Genomic DNA, 13,883 nt, shown 5'->3' with positions numbered 1-13,883 from the left:
GTGAACTCACGATTTTAATACTATTACACTACAACCCCAACTGCCGGTCCAAGAGTGCTCACCCACCTCCCAGGCCTCTCCAGGCTTCCACAGTGCCAGCCACCCAAGGAAGGCAGTTGAAGGGCACTTGCATTCTGCACCATGAGAGCATGTCATTTCCATGCCTGGTATGATATTGGGTAGGAAGAAATAACTGGAAAAAACCTCAACAGGACTTCATTTAATGATCATAACATAGAAGTAACAATGTCTGCTACTGAAGAAAGACGACCCTGGGATATCTAATGGGTGTAAAGAACAGTGAGAGACTGTGGCTCGTAAAACAACTCTCCCCACGTCTAGAGACAGTATAACAAAGTCCTCACACGAAGATAAAATTTCAACTCAAAAGCAGAACAAAGAATACTGGGCCTGTGTCTGTCTTCTGGCTGACAGTGGAGAAGGAGGAAATATTCACCCACAGTCAGTAAACTCAGTGAGCTAGAGGAACATCATTCCCAATCCAATGTTTTGCAAAGCCACCAAATGCCTCCTCGATTATGAGATCTCTTAAGCTCCTACTTTGCCCAAAAGTACCCCTCCCATCACTTCTCTGAAAAGCAGCACGGGGAGCACGGGATCCTGGCAAAGCCTCAGGTCAAAAAGACCAACTCTGCAAATTTGACTAATAGGGCGATTTCAAGCATTCCCCTCATCCCCTCTCTCTAGTTCAAGCTTGAGGTCGTCTTCATCAGTAGAAATCCAGGACACCAGTATCCCCTCCTAACAGCGTGGGAGAACTGCCTGCGTGGGTTTGTGTGGCATCCCTGCCCTTCGGAAGCAAGCCTTTCAGAATCAGTACAGTTGTGCGCCGCTTAACAACAGAGGTCCGTTTTGAGAAATGTGTCCATAGGTAATTTCATCACTGTGCAAACATCTTAAGAGTGTACTTACACAAACCTGAACGGTATAGCCTACTACACGCCTAGGCTCTATGGTACTAATCTTATGGCCCCCAAGATACACAGGGCCCGTCGTTGACCGAAACATCATGCAGCACGTGACTGTATCGCACCACCAGAGATATTTTATTCTAATGTAACGAAAACATCCTGTAATATACTGATTGTAATGTATAAAGTATAAAAGTCTGTGCTGTCTTCTCCCATCCCCAAACTGGATGGCAATGGGAGAAGAGAGCTGGAGCAAGGAGGTCTTTAGAACAATATTACTCAAAGTGTTAACACTGCCACGAGCTTGGTTCAGAAACCGTAAACGTGCATAACGAATGGATAGAGTAATTTTCTGTCATTTGGTAATAAAAAATTGGAGTTTGCATTTTATGTATCTTTGGGGTTTTTATTCCATTTTGCTAATAATTCTTTTTTATTGATTTTACAAAAATATCTGTCTGCGACAGATTGAAAATAAAAATAAAACTGGTTCTTCCCTACAGACTTTGAACATAAGTGCCAACAGCAAAACAGTTAAATGAAATTGAGCTTGTTTTCTTAAATGTGTGAATAGCTGCTCCAGCTCACTCCTAATAAGAGAAATGCAAACTAAAAATATACTAAGACACCATTTTTCCCCTGACTGGCAAAGATCAAAAGGTTTTTGGATAGCATACTGCTTTGGCAAGGCTGTGGGCAACAAGAGTTGCATATATTGTGGGTGGAGGGCAATTAGGCAAAACCCATTAAAGTTACAAATGCAAATCCATTTCTAGGAAGTCAGTGGCCAGATATACTCCCACACATGCAAAATGACGTATGGACAAAATTGTTTCCTGCAGCCTTGTTTGTAAAAACCAAGGACTGAAAAACTACCTTCACACCCAACAGTGGGGGCCTGGTTAAGTGAATTCAATACATTCAAGCAACTGAATACTCTGCAGCCATAAAAAAAGGAGGAGGATGCTCTTCAGATACTAGCACAGACCAACCTCCAAGAGACAAAAAGCAAGGGGCAGATCAGGACAGATTAGTATATGTACTATTTGTGTTTTTAAAAACTAGGGGAGAAATATAAACATGTTCGCTTGTATATGCAAAGATACCTCTGAATGGGAGCAAAAGAAACTGCAAATATTGACAAGAATTGGATGGTGGGTATATTTTCAACATACATCCTTTTGTACTATTTGAAATTTCTACCATGTGAACTCACATTACCTTTTCAAAAACTTTACTTAAAAATTTTTTTTAAAAAAAGAAAAGAAACTGAACTTAGCTACTTGGTGTATTTCTCAGTTAGGAATACCTAACTGTGTAAACCAATAAAACAAAAGGGTATGTTGCATGCTTATTAGATGACTAAAATTCTTTTACCACATGAGGCGCCCTCATTATCAGGAAAAGGAAAATTGCTGTATTCCGACTGATGATTATGAAAGCACAGCCTAGCATCATCAGCACTGCGTCTTTCAATGTCATCTCGGTGGGAAATCACAGCTTCTTTCTCCTTTTGTCTGCTCCATGCATGTCACCTCCCTGGTCCTGGCTCTAATTGGAAGCCACAGCTAGATTACAACGTGCTTGCTCATCTCCTGAGCACTCACCACAGGAATGGTTCTTAACATCTTAGACACCCAGAGAGGCCGAAGTCACCTGCCCAATGTCACGAGAGCTACAAAGTGGCAGGGTCAGGACTGGAACCCGGGACCTCGGATCCCTAGCTCAGGGCTCTTTCCACTACATCGTTTGGACTCCTTTGCTACTGGGAAAAACAGGCACACTAGAAGAAAACAGTAATAAAATGGCCAGGCACTGGGCTAAGCACTACAAATAAAATGATCCCAGGGAAGCCACACACGGCCTCGGGAAGGTAAGTTCTCTTGTCACCCACGTTATGGATGAGAAGCAGAGTCTCTGAGAAGGTCGATAATGTCAAGCTCTCACACCCAACCAACAGCAGAGTGGACACTCCAACCAGATCACATCCACAGGCTACCCACCTCCCAGGGAAGCTCACCAACCCGTAATCTGCAAACCAGTAGCCAGTTATTTGAACCACCATAAGAAATCTCTTATCTGAGACCACGTCTCCCAAACTACGTGCCGTGAATCCTGGAAGGAGGCGCAATAATCTTAGGCAGCACAAGGATGAACATTTTTAACGTTAGCTACTATGTTTTTGAAATATATTAGAAAAGCACAGAGCCAGCCCTGGTGGTCTAGTGGTTAAGATTTGGTGCTCTCACCTCCATGGCCTGGGTTTGCTTCCCAGTCAGGGAACCACACCACCCATCTGTCAGCTGTCATACTGTGGTGGGCTGCATGTTGCCGTGATGCTGAAAGCTCTGCTCCAGTATTTCCAATACCAGAAGGGTCACCCATGGGAGACAGGTTTCAGTGCAGCCTGCAGACTAGACTGACTAGGAAGGGAGAGGGACCTGGCCACCCACCTCCAGAAAAAAATGGCATGAAAATCGCCCGAATAGCAGCAGAGCATTGTCTGATACAGCCCAGAAGGGGAGAGGATGGCGCAGAAAGACGGGGCAGGGTTCCGCTCTGCTGTACACAGGGTCACCAGGAGTCGGAACTCACTCAACAGCACTCACAACAAAGAAAAGCATATAACTAGCTCATCAAACCCATTACTTCACAGACATCTTAGCACGGAATGAGGCCAAGTTAAAAGAAGGTGAACAGATCTTAAAAAAGCTACTAAATAAATAAGTTCAGGTGGTTCACAGATATAATGAAAATCATAAAGGACAACAAACTGATATTTGAGATCACTGGTCTAAGGAACTGGATCCATTCCATGGTTTTTCTCTAGAGGAAGAAAAGCTTGGGAAAAACAGATATCCAACCCCCCCACCCCCCAGCATACAATACACACTCGTTTTGAATGTCACTTTATTTTTACTTATTTTAGTTTTATCTGCCCTCCCCTCTTCACACCACACTGCCTCTCTCAGAGAATGAGGCAGGACCCCAGTTACTAAAGCATCCTGAAACCTTGCATTTAAATGGCAGCCTCCTGTGCTGGCTTAACCTTCAGTTGACTACAAGCCCAGTTTACGCTGAATAGCTCCAACTGCACCTATAGTGGATCAATTAATGCTGAATAATTATTTTGAGAATCCCCCTCTCACTTTAAGAAGTGTCTGACTTGGGAAATAAATTGGAGGCTCCCCGCTAACCTGCCACCAGCTCTAATGCAAAGCTGATTGGGAGTGAGTTGTGGGCCTCTCTCTAGCCCTGTTCCTCCCCACACGACAGAAACAGTGAGAAGGGACCCCCCACTTCCCCAGCACCTGCAGTCAGAACCACAGCATGAAGGGAATTCTGCCTCACTCTTGCCCAACCTCCTTCCCCAATCCCACTCCTCCCAAGACGCCCACGAAATGCAGAGAGCAGGTCAAAATGAAAGCAGAATTCCACTGCATCTTGTAATACCAAAAGCTCTGTGCTTTGAGCAAACTGAAGGAAAATATTAATTCACTAAAAGTGTGAAAATAACTATGAAAAGTAACATGCATGAGAGCATCACAGCTCACAAAATGCTTCCCGTAGGCAGGATGTCCTTTGATTCTCCCAAAAAAAGCTGTGAGGAAGGTATTTCGTCGTCTGCCTTCCTGTGTTGCAAAGAGATGAGGAACCAGGCTGAGATTTACCACGCAGGATTCCAAATCCCAAACCCCACTGCTTTCGAGCTGTATGGAAGAAAGAAATTGTTTTCCTTTTTCCCCTAGGGCCTTGCTCCTCTAAGTGCGCTCCCCAAACCAGGAGCATCTGGTCACCTAAGAGGTTGCTAAAAATGCAAAATCTCAGCCCCACTCCAGACCTATGGGAATCAGAATCTGCCAGATCCCCAGATAATTCCTGTGGACATGAAAATGTGAGGGGCACTGCTTTCCTGCAAGGCAATTCTTCCATTCTACCAAGCTACATCTCTTCATTCATTTATCTCATAATCATCTACTGAGCATCCAGCAAATGTGTGCCAGGCACTGTGCTGAATGCTGGGAAATCAACAGAGGATGAGGTAACTATAGCACCTGCCCTCACCGAGTTGCCAGTCTAACACGGTGGTTTCTCAACCTTGGATGCTCATCGGAATCAGCTGCAGGAATTAAAAAAAAAAAAAAAATTGCAGGTGCACAAAACCCACTCCAGACCTACCTATACCCACCCCGCCGCACAGTCAGAAACTCTGAGACTGGGGCCTTAGAAGCTGCATATCAAAAAAGCTCCAATTCATGCAACCACTTTGGAGAGCAATCTGACAATACCTAGTAAAGCTGCAAACAGGCACAGCCTAAGATCAGCACTTCAGGTTCCAGGAGTAGCTCCCGGAGAAATGGAGGCACGTGTGCAAAGACAACAGGAACAAGAGCATTCACTGCAACACAATTTCCCAACTGGAAACTACCTAATTGTCCCTAAATAAGGGAATGAATAGGTAAACAATGGTTAAGTCAAAAAATTCTGTTCAAGAACAGTTAGAATAAGTCAACTAGGTCTCTATGTGTCAAGATATTCTCAGGTATAATTGTTGAGTAAAAAAAGATAGTTGCAAAAGGCTACATATTTGTACACACACAGAAACAGTGATATACTACTTATGGATATAAATATGCACGTAAACACCATACCAACTTCAGGAAAATGGCTGATTCTGGGAGGAGGGGAGAGGAAAAAGACAGGGGTGGTTAGTGGTTTTTTAAGGTATTATGTCTAAAAAGAGATCTTAACCAAATATGACTAAATTTTAATTATCTGTTAAATCTGAAGGGTAAGCATTTGGGTATATAGCATATACTAAATTACATTCTTCCTTCCAAACTTTTTTGGATATTAATGTTTTATTATTTATTTTTTTTTGAGGAAGATCAGCCCTGAGCTAACATCTGCTGCCAATCCTCCTCTTTTTGCTGAGGAAGACTGGCCCTGAGCTAACATCCGTGCCCATCTTCCTGCACTTTATATGTGGGACGCCTACCACAGCATGGTGTGCCAAGCGGTGCCATGTCCATACCCGAGATCCGAACCAGCAAACCCGGGGCTGCCAAAGAGGAATGTGCGCATTTAACCACTGAGCCACTGGGCCAGCCCCCAGATTTAATTATTTTTTTAAATTTCTTTTAAAAGCTTCACAGGTGATATGATATATAGCCAGGGTTGGCAATCCCTGTTCTGGGAGAATAAAGTAATAAAAAACTAGCTACTTAACATCAAGAAACACATCTACAGAATGGCAATGATCTATAGCTCTTGAAGTTAAATTACTACCTTAAATAATTTTACATAGATTTTAAAAAACTTTCATAGGGCAGATAATTTCTGTAAGCAATATTTTTTTAGGAGGCCAAGGTTATTACCCAAGGAAAGCAATATTTCTCAAAGTGTGGTCCTCAGGTCACCTGTAACACAATGAGGAGGGAGTGGGAAGGAGGAAGGAGTACTTATTAAAATGCAGATTCCAGGGCCCCACCTTAAACCTACTTAATCAAAATTTCTGGGGGCAGAACCTCAGAATCTGAATTTTTAATAAGAGAATGCACATGTGGGCACAATTCTTTGGTACACTGAAAAACCACTAAAGTATAACATATTTTTTAAGTTACATTTTTAAAACCATACATGTCTGTGTTCAATAAGGTGACATTCGTCCTACTCTGAAAATTAAAGTGCTGGGAATGTTTTCTAAATATTTGAGATAGAAATTCTACAAGTACATTCAAGCAGATCCTGACAAAAACTGGTTTCCTGCATACTGTATCTAACCCGAAGGACAAAGGAATGTATTTTAGGAAGAACAACATAATTTCACATTGCCTTTCTACAAGAACTTCAAAAAGCAACTGGGTAAACAGGAAAACTCCACAAGTCCAGCCTTGTTGCTGTTCTCACTGGAAGAGGCCCCAGACATGATTTTCACCAAAGCCAAGTTCAATTAAGCAAAGCTGGAACAATGCAAGTTGCCTGCCTAGCACAGTAATACATCCTAAATTTACTCTCAACACTCAAGATATCTTCCCGATTCCAGTCTATAATCTTTTTGCCCCAAGTCTTGATTTGTTTCACCTTATCATTTCTTCATCCTATATCTTCCATTCCATCCTCATCTTTCTTGACTTTTTCTTTGGTCTCCCTGATTTTCCCCTTCATTGTCCTTTTCTCTATTTCCAGACAAAACCACTGCAATCCTGACTTTCAAGCCCTGGAAAATGGCTCCAGAGCCCCTGAATAAAAACCCAGCACAATAAACACATGAAAAGATGTTCAGGAGCCAGCCCTGATGGCCTAGATAAAGTTCAGCACACTCTGCTTTGGTGGCCCAGGTTCAGTTCCTGGGCACAAAACCACCTCACTCGCTTGTCAGTAGCCATGTTGCGGTGGCAGCTCACACAGAAGAACCAGAAGAACTTACAACTATATGCAACTATGTACTGGGGCTTTGCGGGGGGGGGGGGGGGGGGGGGGGGGGGGGGAGATATTGGCAACAGATGTTAGCTTAGGGTGACTCTTCCCCTGCAAAAAAAAAAAAGAAGATGTTCATCCTCACTAGCAAATAAGAAAGTGCAAATTTTAAACCACAAAGATACCATTTCACACCCATCTGATTGGTAAAACATCAAGTCTAACAATATCAGGCATCTGTGAGCATGTGGAGCAACTAGAACTCCAGACGCTGCTGGCTGGAATGCAAACTGGCACAGCTGTTTTGGAGAGCAATCTGGCAATATATTAGACGGGCAGGAGGAAGCCTGGCCCTACAAGCAGAAGAGTGAAGCTTCCCAAACCAACAGGGTTTCCCACACCCACCCTCTTAAAACCACCCATAGCAAATAGTCATTCTCAGAATTGTGGTAAAATTCCACGTAGAGGATTTACGACATCCCTAAAATTCTAACCAACAATCCCGGAACTGAAACATTCCCAAAAAGCCTTTAGTGCCAGGCTTGGTTGCTGATCCAGAATTGATTTGTCTCAAGACAGTGTTCGTCGGTTCACGTTCTGGCAGTCTTTTTCTCTCAAAAGATCAGTAAGACCTTTCAAACCCTTAGACTAGCATTTGGTTTCACCACAATTGAGAGTTTATTATAAGAAGTTGCTTAAAAATATTTAGGCCAGAAGAGTTAACTAGACTAAAAGACATCATCTTTTACAACTCTTCCAGTCAGTTTACTTTGGGCTGGCTCCACGGGTAGGCCAGAGATAAAAGTGCCAAGAGATATCTTTCTGATGATATTGCAGAACTCAACACCATCATAAAACCTCAACCCATTCAAATTAACCAGACAGACCAAGCTGGAGAAAAAAAGAGAGACATGTGAACCAGAGAAATTTCTCTTAATTGCTACGAGAATCAAAACTGAAAATCGCTTTCCATTACAACCCAAACATACCAAAACTCCACATTAGCAAAAAATAAATAAATACGTTTTATTGTATGGGTGAACCGGAACACGTAAAGTTGCTATCCAGAAAATGGTATTACAATCTTTAATTCTAACTACATTTTAGCATTCAACTTTGTGTTCCCCTAGGATTCCAAGAAAAACAGAGAAGAATCTGCAGACCTAATTGTCAGGTCCTGACCCCAAACAAACTCCTACATATTAGACCTGACAGGCCCAAAGAACAGAATTTTCCTTTAAACATTAACCCACCACCGCACCTCAGGCTGCAATTTCTGAAATCGGACAATGATCAGGGCAGACCCTCACAGGTGACTGTAACTTCTCCCAGCTGATACGCTAAACTAAACGCACAGGCTCCAATTATTTGTGAAGGAGAAGCATGAGTAACAGTGATAGAGGAGAGGCAAATTATCGCTCCCTCGAAATTATGAGATGTGCATATTGTCTAATAATTTTTTTAAAAATCTTCCAATTATTCTCAAAATACTTGCCTCAGGTAAGTAATTGACTTACCAAGATAAAATGATCCATATGAAAATCCTCCAGCTTTGTTTCAAATGTTTACTAACTTTTCTTCCCTTCATATCAAGGTGACCTCATTTATTGAAAAGGATTCAAAGCCAGCACTCACAATGCTGTCTGGTGATACCTGGGGTTGTTCAGTGGATACTAAAATGTACGTTAGGCACAGTTGGAAATAAGATAGGTAATCAAATCCTTGCTACCCAATTAACAGGTATAGATTTTTATAAATACTCTAAGAAATACTACTAAGAAGCTTTCTACGACCAAAAAATATATATCGGTTTTACAAGTTGAGAAAAACTAAGGTCCCAAGAAATACAACAATTTATCAAAAAGGTACCATTAGACTCATGCTTAACTGGAGAGACGCCCAATGGTACAGATTCCAGTTCTAAGTTACACTGACTATAATCATAGTCTCATATAAAATAAAAAATAGCCACCCTTCGGTCAAACACAAATTATATTAATGTCCTGCTGCGTTCATCCATCTTCCCACTGTACCTGCAATTCTGTTCAACCTGTTTCCGTGTAGACAGCACACTGCACACTGTATTGAAATTGTTTCATCTTTACCAATGTTATGCCCACAAGATAAGAAACCACTGAGCTCCTTGGGGATATGGACCCACCTCATTCATTTATGAAGCACCTGCACATAGAATGTGCCAACACTAACATAACAGGTCCTCAACAGATGGCCATTTATGGGAACTAAAATGTAATCTATTTGACACACGGCATTTCCTCTGTGGTACATCTTACAGCACTATTAACAAATGAACTTAAGATTAGATAATTTAGAACAATTTGCATTGCTACAAGTCACATTTCTAGAGGGTACACTTGGTTTCTCCTAACAGATGCTTCCTCTTTAGAAAATTCCTCAAGCTCTTTAAACAGAAAACTTACCCAAAAAGAACCCTTCCATTTGTAGGGCCATAAAAATATGCAGGAAGTTTAATCCATTGTTCTGGACAAAAATCAGAAGATTATCAACAAGGTACATTTCCTCGTGCTTGGTAGCAAGTGCATTTTAAAAATTACAACACACCAGCCAAACAAGCTTTACTATCTCTGAACTAGACATGATGTATGGCTAAGGTGACATGCCCTGGGCGAGTTGATCAAGATTCACTATGGCAGAAATTTACATGGAAGTAAAATTAAAACAAATGGGAACTAGCATTAAACTTTCAATGGGCGATAAAACTTCAGTGGGGAAGGAGACAAGTGAGGGGATTGAGTATTTATTTTCCAAGACCCTCTATATGTAAAACCAGCACAAGAAGTGTGAAGGAAAGAGAAAGTGTTTAGTTCTCAATCACATGAAGGATTTGCTACAAGTTTCATTTCTGCTCTGTTGGGTCCTTTCTTGTCTGGTAGAAGAAACAAATCCACTTTTCAATGCTAGGTCTTGGTTTGTTCAAGTCTTACCTATAAGAACGATATCTTGTAAGACCCTTTCTGGACTCACATCAGCCTGTTTAAAATATGCCAGTTGACCTGCTTAAAAAAAACATGCAATCACCACTTGCTCTTACAACTACTCGAACCAGTTGGGATCAAATGGAGTTAGGAGTGGGAAGGATCAATCAGAGCCTCAGAGAGATGCTAAACAGTAAGGAGAGACCTGCAGAAGACCTACCTGGAAACAATTCATCATCGAGCGAAGAGTCTAAAGAGACGTCCAATGAAAACTTACGTATGATCAGGTGAAAAGACTGCTGTCTCCTCATTACCAAGCCTTTTCACTTGGGAAGTGAGACTGGGAGGGACAGGGATGACCTGAGCTGCTTTTAAAAGGGGCGGGGTTAAGACTTCCCATCCCACCCTTTGTATACTGCCCTTGGGCATGGTTTGCATAATGGAACATGTGGGTTGTTTATATCAGTGGCTGCTTCCGTCAGATCCAAGAAGGTATAACCTCCATTGTCCTTTAAACAACTGAAAGTGACATAATAATGAGAAAGATGATGTTGATAACAGCTAACACTCACTGAGTACTTGCTAAGTACTAGGCTCAATAACTCATTTAATATAGCAGTCCTAGGAGGTGGGAACTATTATCATCTCCCTTTCATAGATAAGGGAAGAGAGAAACCTGTTCAAGGACAAAAAGCTAGTATATGCTAGAACCAGGACTTGAACCCAGGAAGTCTGACTTTAGAGCCCAAACCCTTCATCACTTGCTCAAGACACAGTGGTCCCAATAGCAACACAAAACTCTCTACTTACGAATGACTAGTTCCTCATCTCACCCGGGTGATGATCCTAAATTTGGTACCTTTTTAGAGATTCCAAATGAGGAGTCAACTCTCCAGACACAGTATTGGCCTGCTCTTCTCACATGCTCCCTGCAGCCTGCCTCCCTGGCTGAGTTTTACTGGAAACAGGTTGTGACATTCTGCCAGGTGTACCGAGAAGCCCCGGCTGCACTGAGGGCAGGGGAAAAAAACCTGGAGGCTGACTTCCTCCTGGGACACGCTGGCTCTCAGGTTTCCAGCCTGCTTCAATCCAGAGAGGTGTCACCACACACAAGGAGGACAGGAACGACACCAAGGGCTGGCACCAAGGGCTGGAACCATGCTTCACGGCCCTGTAAGCCTGAGGCCACCCCAGCAGGCAAGAAAGAATGAGAGCTGCTGTGGTTTCCCAGTTCCCCTCAGGAGTTGGTCACACCAGAGAGAGAAACCGAGAGGAAAGGCATCCCCTTTTCACTGCACCTAGCAACATTAATGCCACTCGACAGGCAGGGGCAGGAGACGCCACTCTGCCTAGAGAAGGAAGGAAAAGAGAGGAAATGGAAACGCTCCAGGAGCTACCCACCACATCTAAGTGGTCCTGTGCCAATATCTTTGCAGCTATCACTACTCTGGGAAAACCCCCACAGCAGTGGCCACGTCTCATAGTGCTGAAAACTGAAGCCAGCACCGGTGGGCTTCTCTCCCACCCCTGAGCTAACACATGGCTCCTTAAGGCTCCTTTGCCATGTGTTAATCTTGCAACAGAATGTGGGAAAGATTTAAAAAGCTGTCTGGTGGGGGAAGGGCACCCAGAAGATCACCTTACCCCCAGGCTTGTCAATCAGGCCTCTTCGGATTCCCTGGAGGGGCCTGTATTATTAGCTTCAAGGGAGGTTCCCCCAAACTGGCATTAACGAGCACAGCACATACTCCAGCTGGGAGGAGGGAAGCTATAGAGGGGCTGACCCTGGAGAGCTAAGGCAAAGCACATTTGCTCTCACCCTGCACAGGAGGGCAGTGCCTTACTCCAGGAGGTAAGCTGTGCTCCCCAAGGCTCTGATAAGTGTGGGTGCCAGCAGGGTGCACCCTGGGGACCCAAGGGCTGGAGGCTGTTCCTGCAGAAACTAAAAAGGAAGAGAATGCAATGGGAGAAACCCAAGTGACCACCACGTCATGACCCAGTCCCCCATCAGAGCCCAGCGATGTCCCCTTGCTGTGTCCACGCCCACCAGCCTCAGCCGGGTCTACAATGGACCAGGCAGGATAACCCTGGAAGCCTCCTCCACGCCCACAGCCAGCCTGCCCTTCGGGTCTCCAAATGTGACTGCCATATAACCTTGTGCCTCTTTCACACATGGGGAAACTGAGGCATCGAAAACAAATTACCCTGCTTTCCCAAACCTGGTAGAAGTTCACTTCTGTAACCACGATTTTGCACTTTTTTAGAGCTTTAGTACATTTCAAATTTCTCCAGATACACCGATTGCCTTTGCAAAGTGAATTTTAAAGACAGTTTAAGGAGTGAACTCAAAATGAGATGAGGGCGGTCAGAGCATCCGGCAGGGCTTTATCTCCCGCAAGCACAGGATGGGTGCTCCCCGCGCCAGCTTATCTCCCAGCCCCCTCCCCCGGGACGTCCGGGTTCGGCCTCCCCCTCCCCCCAACACGCTCCCACCGCCACCCGAGGGCGGAGCAGAGCTGTGCGGCCCGGGGTCCGGGGCTGAGCGGGGGCGGGGGGCGGGGAGCACGGAGACCCTCCCCCGGCTGCTGGGGCTGCGGCCGGCCCGCCCAGCCGGGGGCCGGGAACTTCTGCCCGCCCGCACGGCCAGCCGCCCCCTCGCCCGCGCCCCCGCCCCGCGCCGGGCATGTGTGCGGCTCGGGTTTCCCTTTCTTCGCCTCGCCCGCCTCGGGCGCGACCCCTGCAGCGGCGGCGGCCACTCACCATATTACAGATGGAGGCGATGTTTCGGACAGTCATTAGTCTAAAGGTTGCAGCGATCCCGCACCGCCATCTTTATAAGGTGAAAACAGGACTGTCCATGGTGGAGCGCTCGCGCGGAGGCCAGCGGCGGCGGCGGCGGCGGCGGCGGCGGCGGGGAGGCGGCCTGGGGTCCGGCTGGCAGTTTGGCCGAGAGAGGGAGGCCGGGAGGGAGGAGGCGGAGGCGGGAGGGCGGGGACGCGGGGAGGGCGGGCGGGAGAGCGGAGGGCGGGGAGTGGCGGAGCGAGGGAGCCTGGGCCGCGGCCGGCGGCGCCGGGAGGAGGGGCGGCCCGAGCGCGCCGCGTGCAGCCCGCGCCCCGCGCCCAGAGCGCTCTGCTGCGCGCCCGCCCCCGGCCCCGGCCCCGGCCCCGGCTCCGGCCCCGGCCGCAGCCTGGGCGGCCCCTCCACCCTTGCCCGCCCGCCCGCGCCGCCGGCTCGGCCTTCTCCTTTCCGTTGTCTTTCCTGCTGCTCTCTGCTGGGCCGGCATGCGGGGCCAGGCCTTCGCTCGCGCGGCTGCCGCAGCCGCCCCGCCGCCCCCCGCGCAGACCCCGAGCGCCGGCGACCGCCTGGGGGCCCGGGGCGCCTCCGGGGAGCCCGCGGCCGCTCCCGGCGTGCAGCGCCCACCCGCGGCAGAGCGCGGCCTGGGGAGGCGGGCGCCGGGGCCGCTCTCGGTCTTCACTTTCTCTTCCTTCTTGCCGCCTGTCTCCCGCGCCCCGGGGGTTTATTTCTTGGCGAGGAGAGAAGGCAAGGGATAGAGGTGACTACGTCCGACTTTTCG

The 13,883-nt window shown here is 46.2% G+C and overlaps 1 protein-coding gene across 1 annotated transcript in view; it reads right to left on the bottom strand.

Annotated features, from left to right (window-relative positions):
- The window catches only part of USP46 (ubiquitin specific peptidase 46), a 65,591-nt gene extending 52,144 nt beyond the window's left edge, over nucleotides 1-13,447 (bottom strand). The window contains exon 1 of the mRNA XM_008516310.2: nucleotides 13,070-13,447. Within this exon, the coding sequence (XP_008514532.2) occupies nucleotides 13,070-13,105 (36 nt within the window). The 5' untranslated portion in view covers nucleotides 13,106-13,447. The remainder of the gene's footprint in view (nucleotides 1-13,069) is intronic.
- Nucleotides 13,448-13,883: the final 436 nt, after the last annotated feature.

This window comes from Equus przewalskii, chromosome 3 (genome assembly GCF_037783145.1).
Source record: "Equus przewalskii isolate Varuska chromosome 3, EquPr2, whole genome shotgun sequence".
Taxonomy (NCBI): domain Eukaryota; kingdom Metazoa; phylum Chordata; class Mammalia; order Perissodactyla; family Equidae; genus Equus; species Equus przewalskii.
This window is presented reverse-complemented; position numbering and strand designations above follow the sequence as displayed.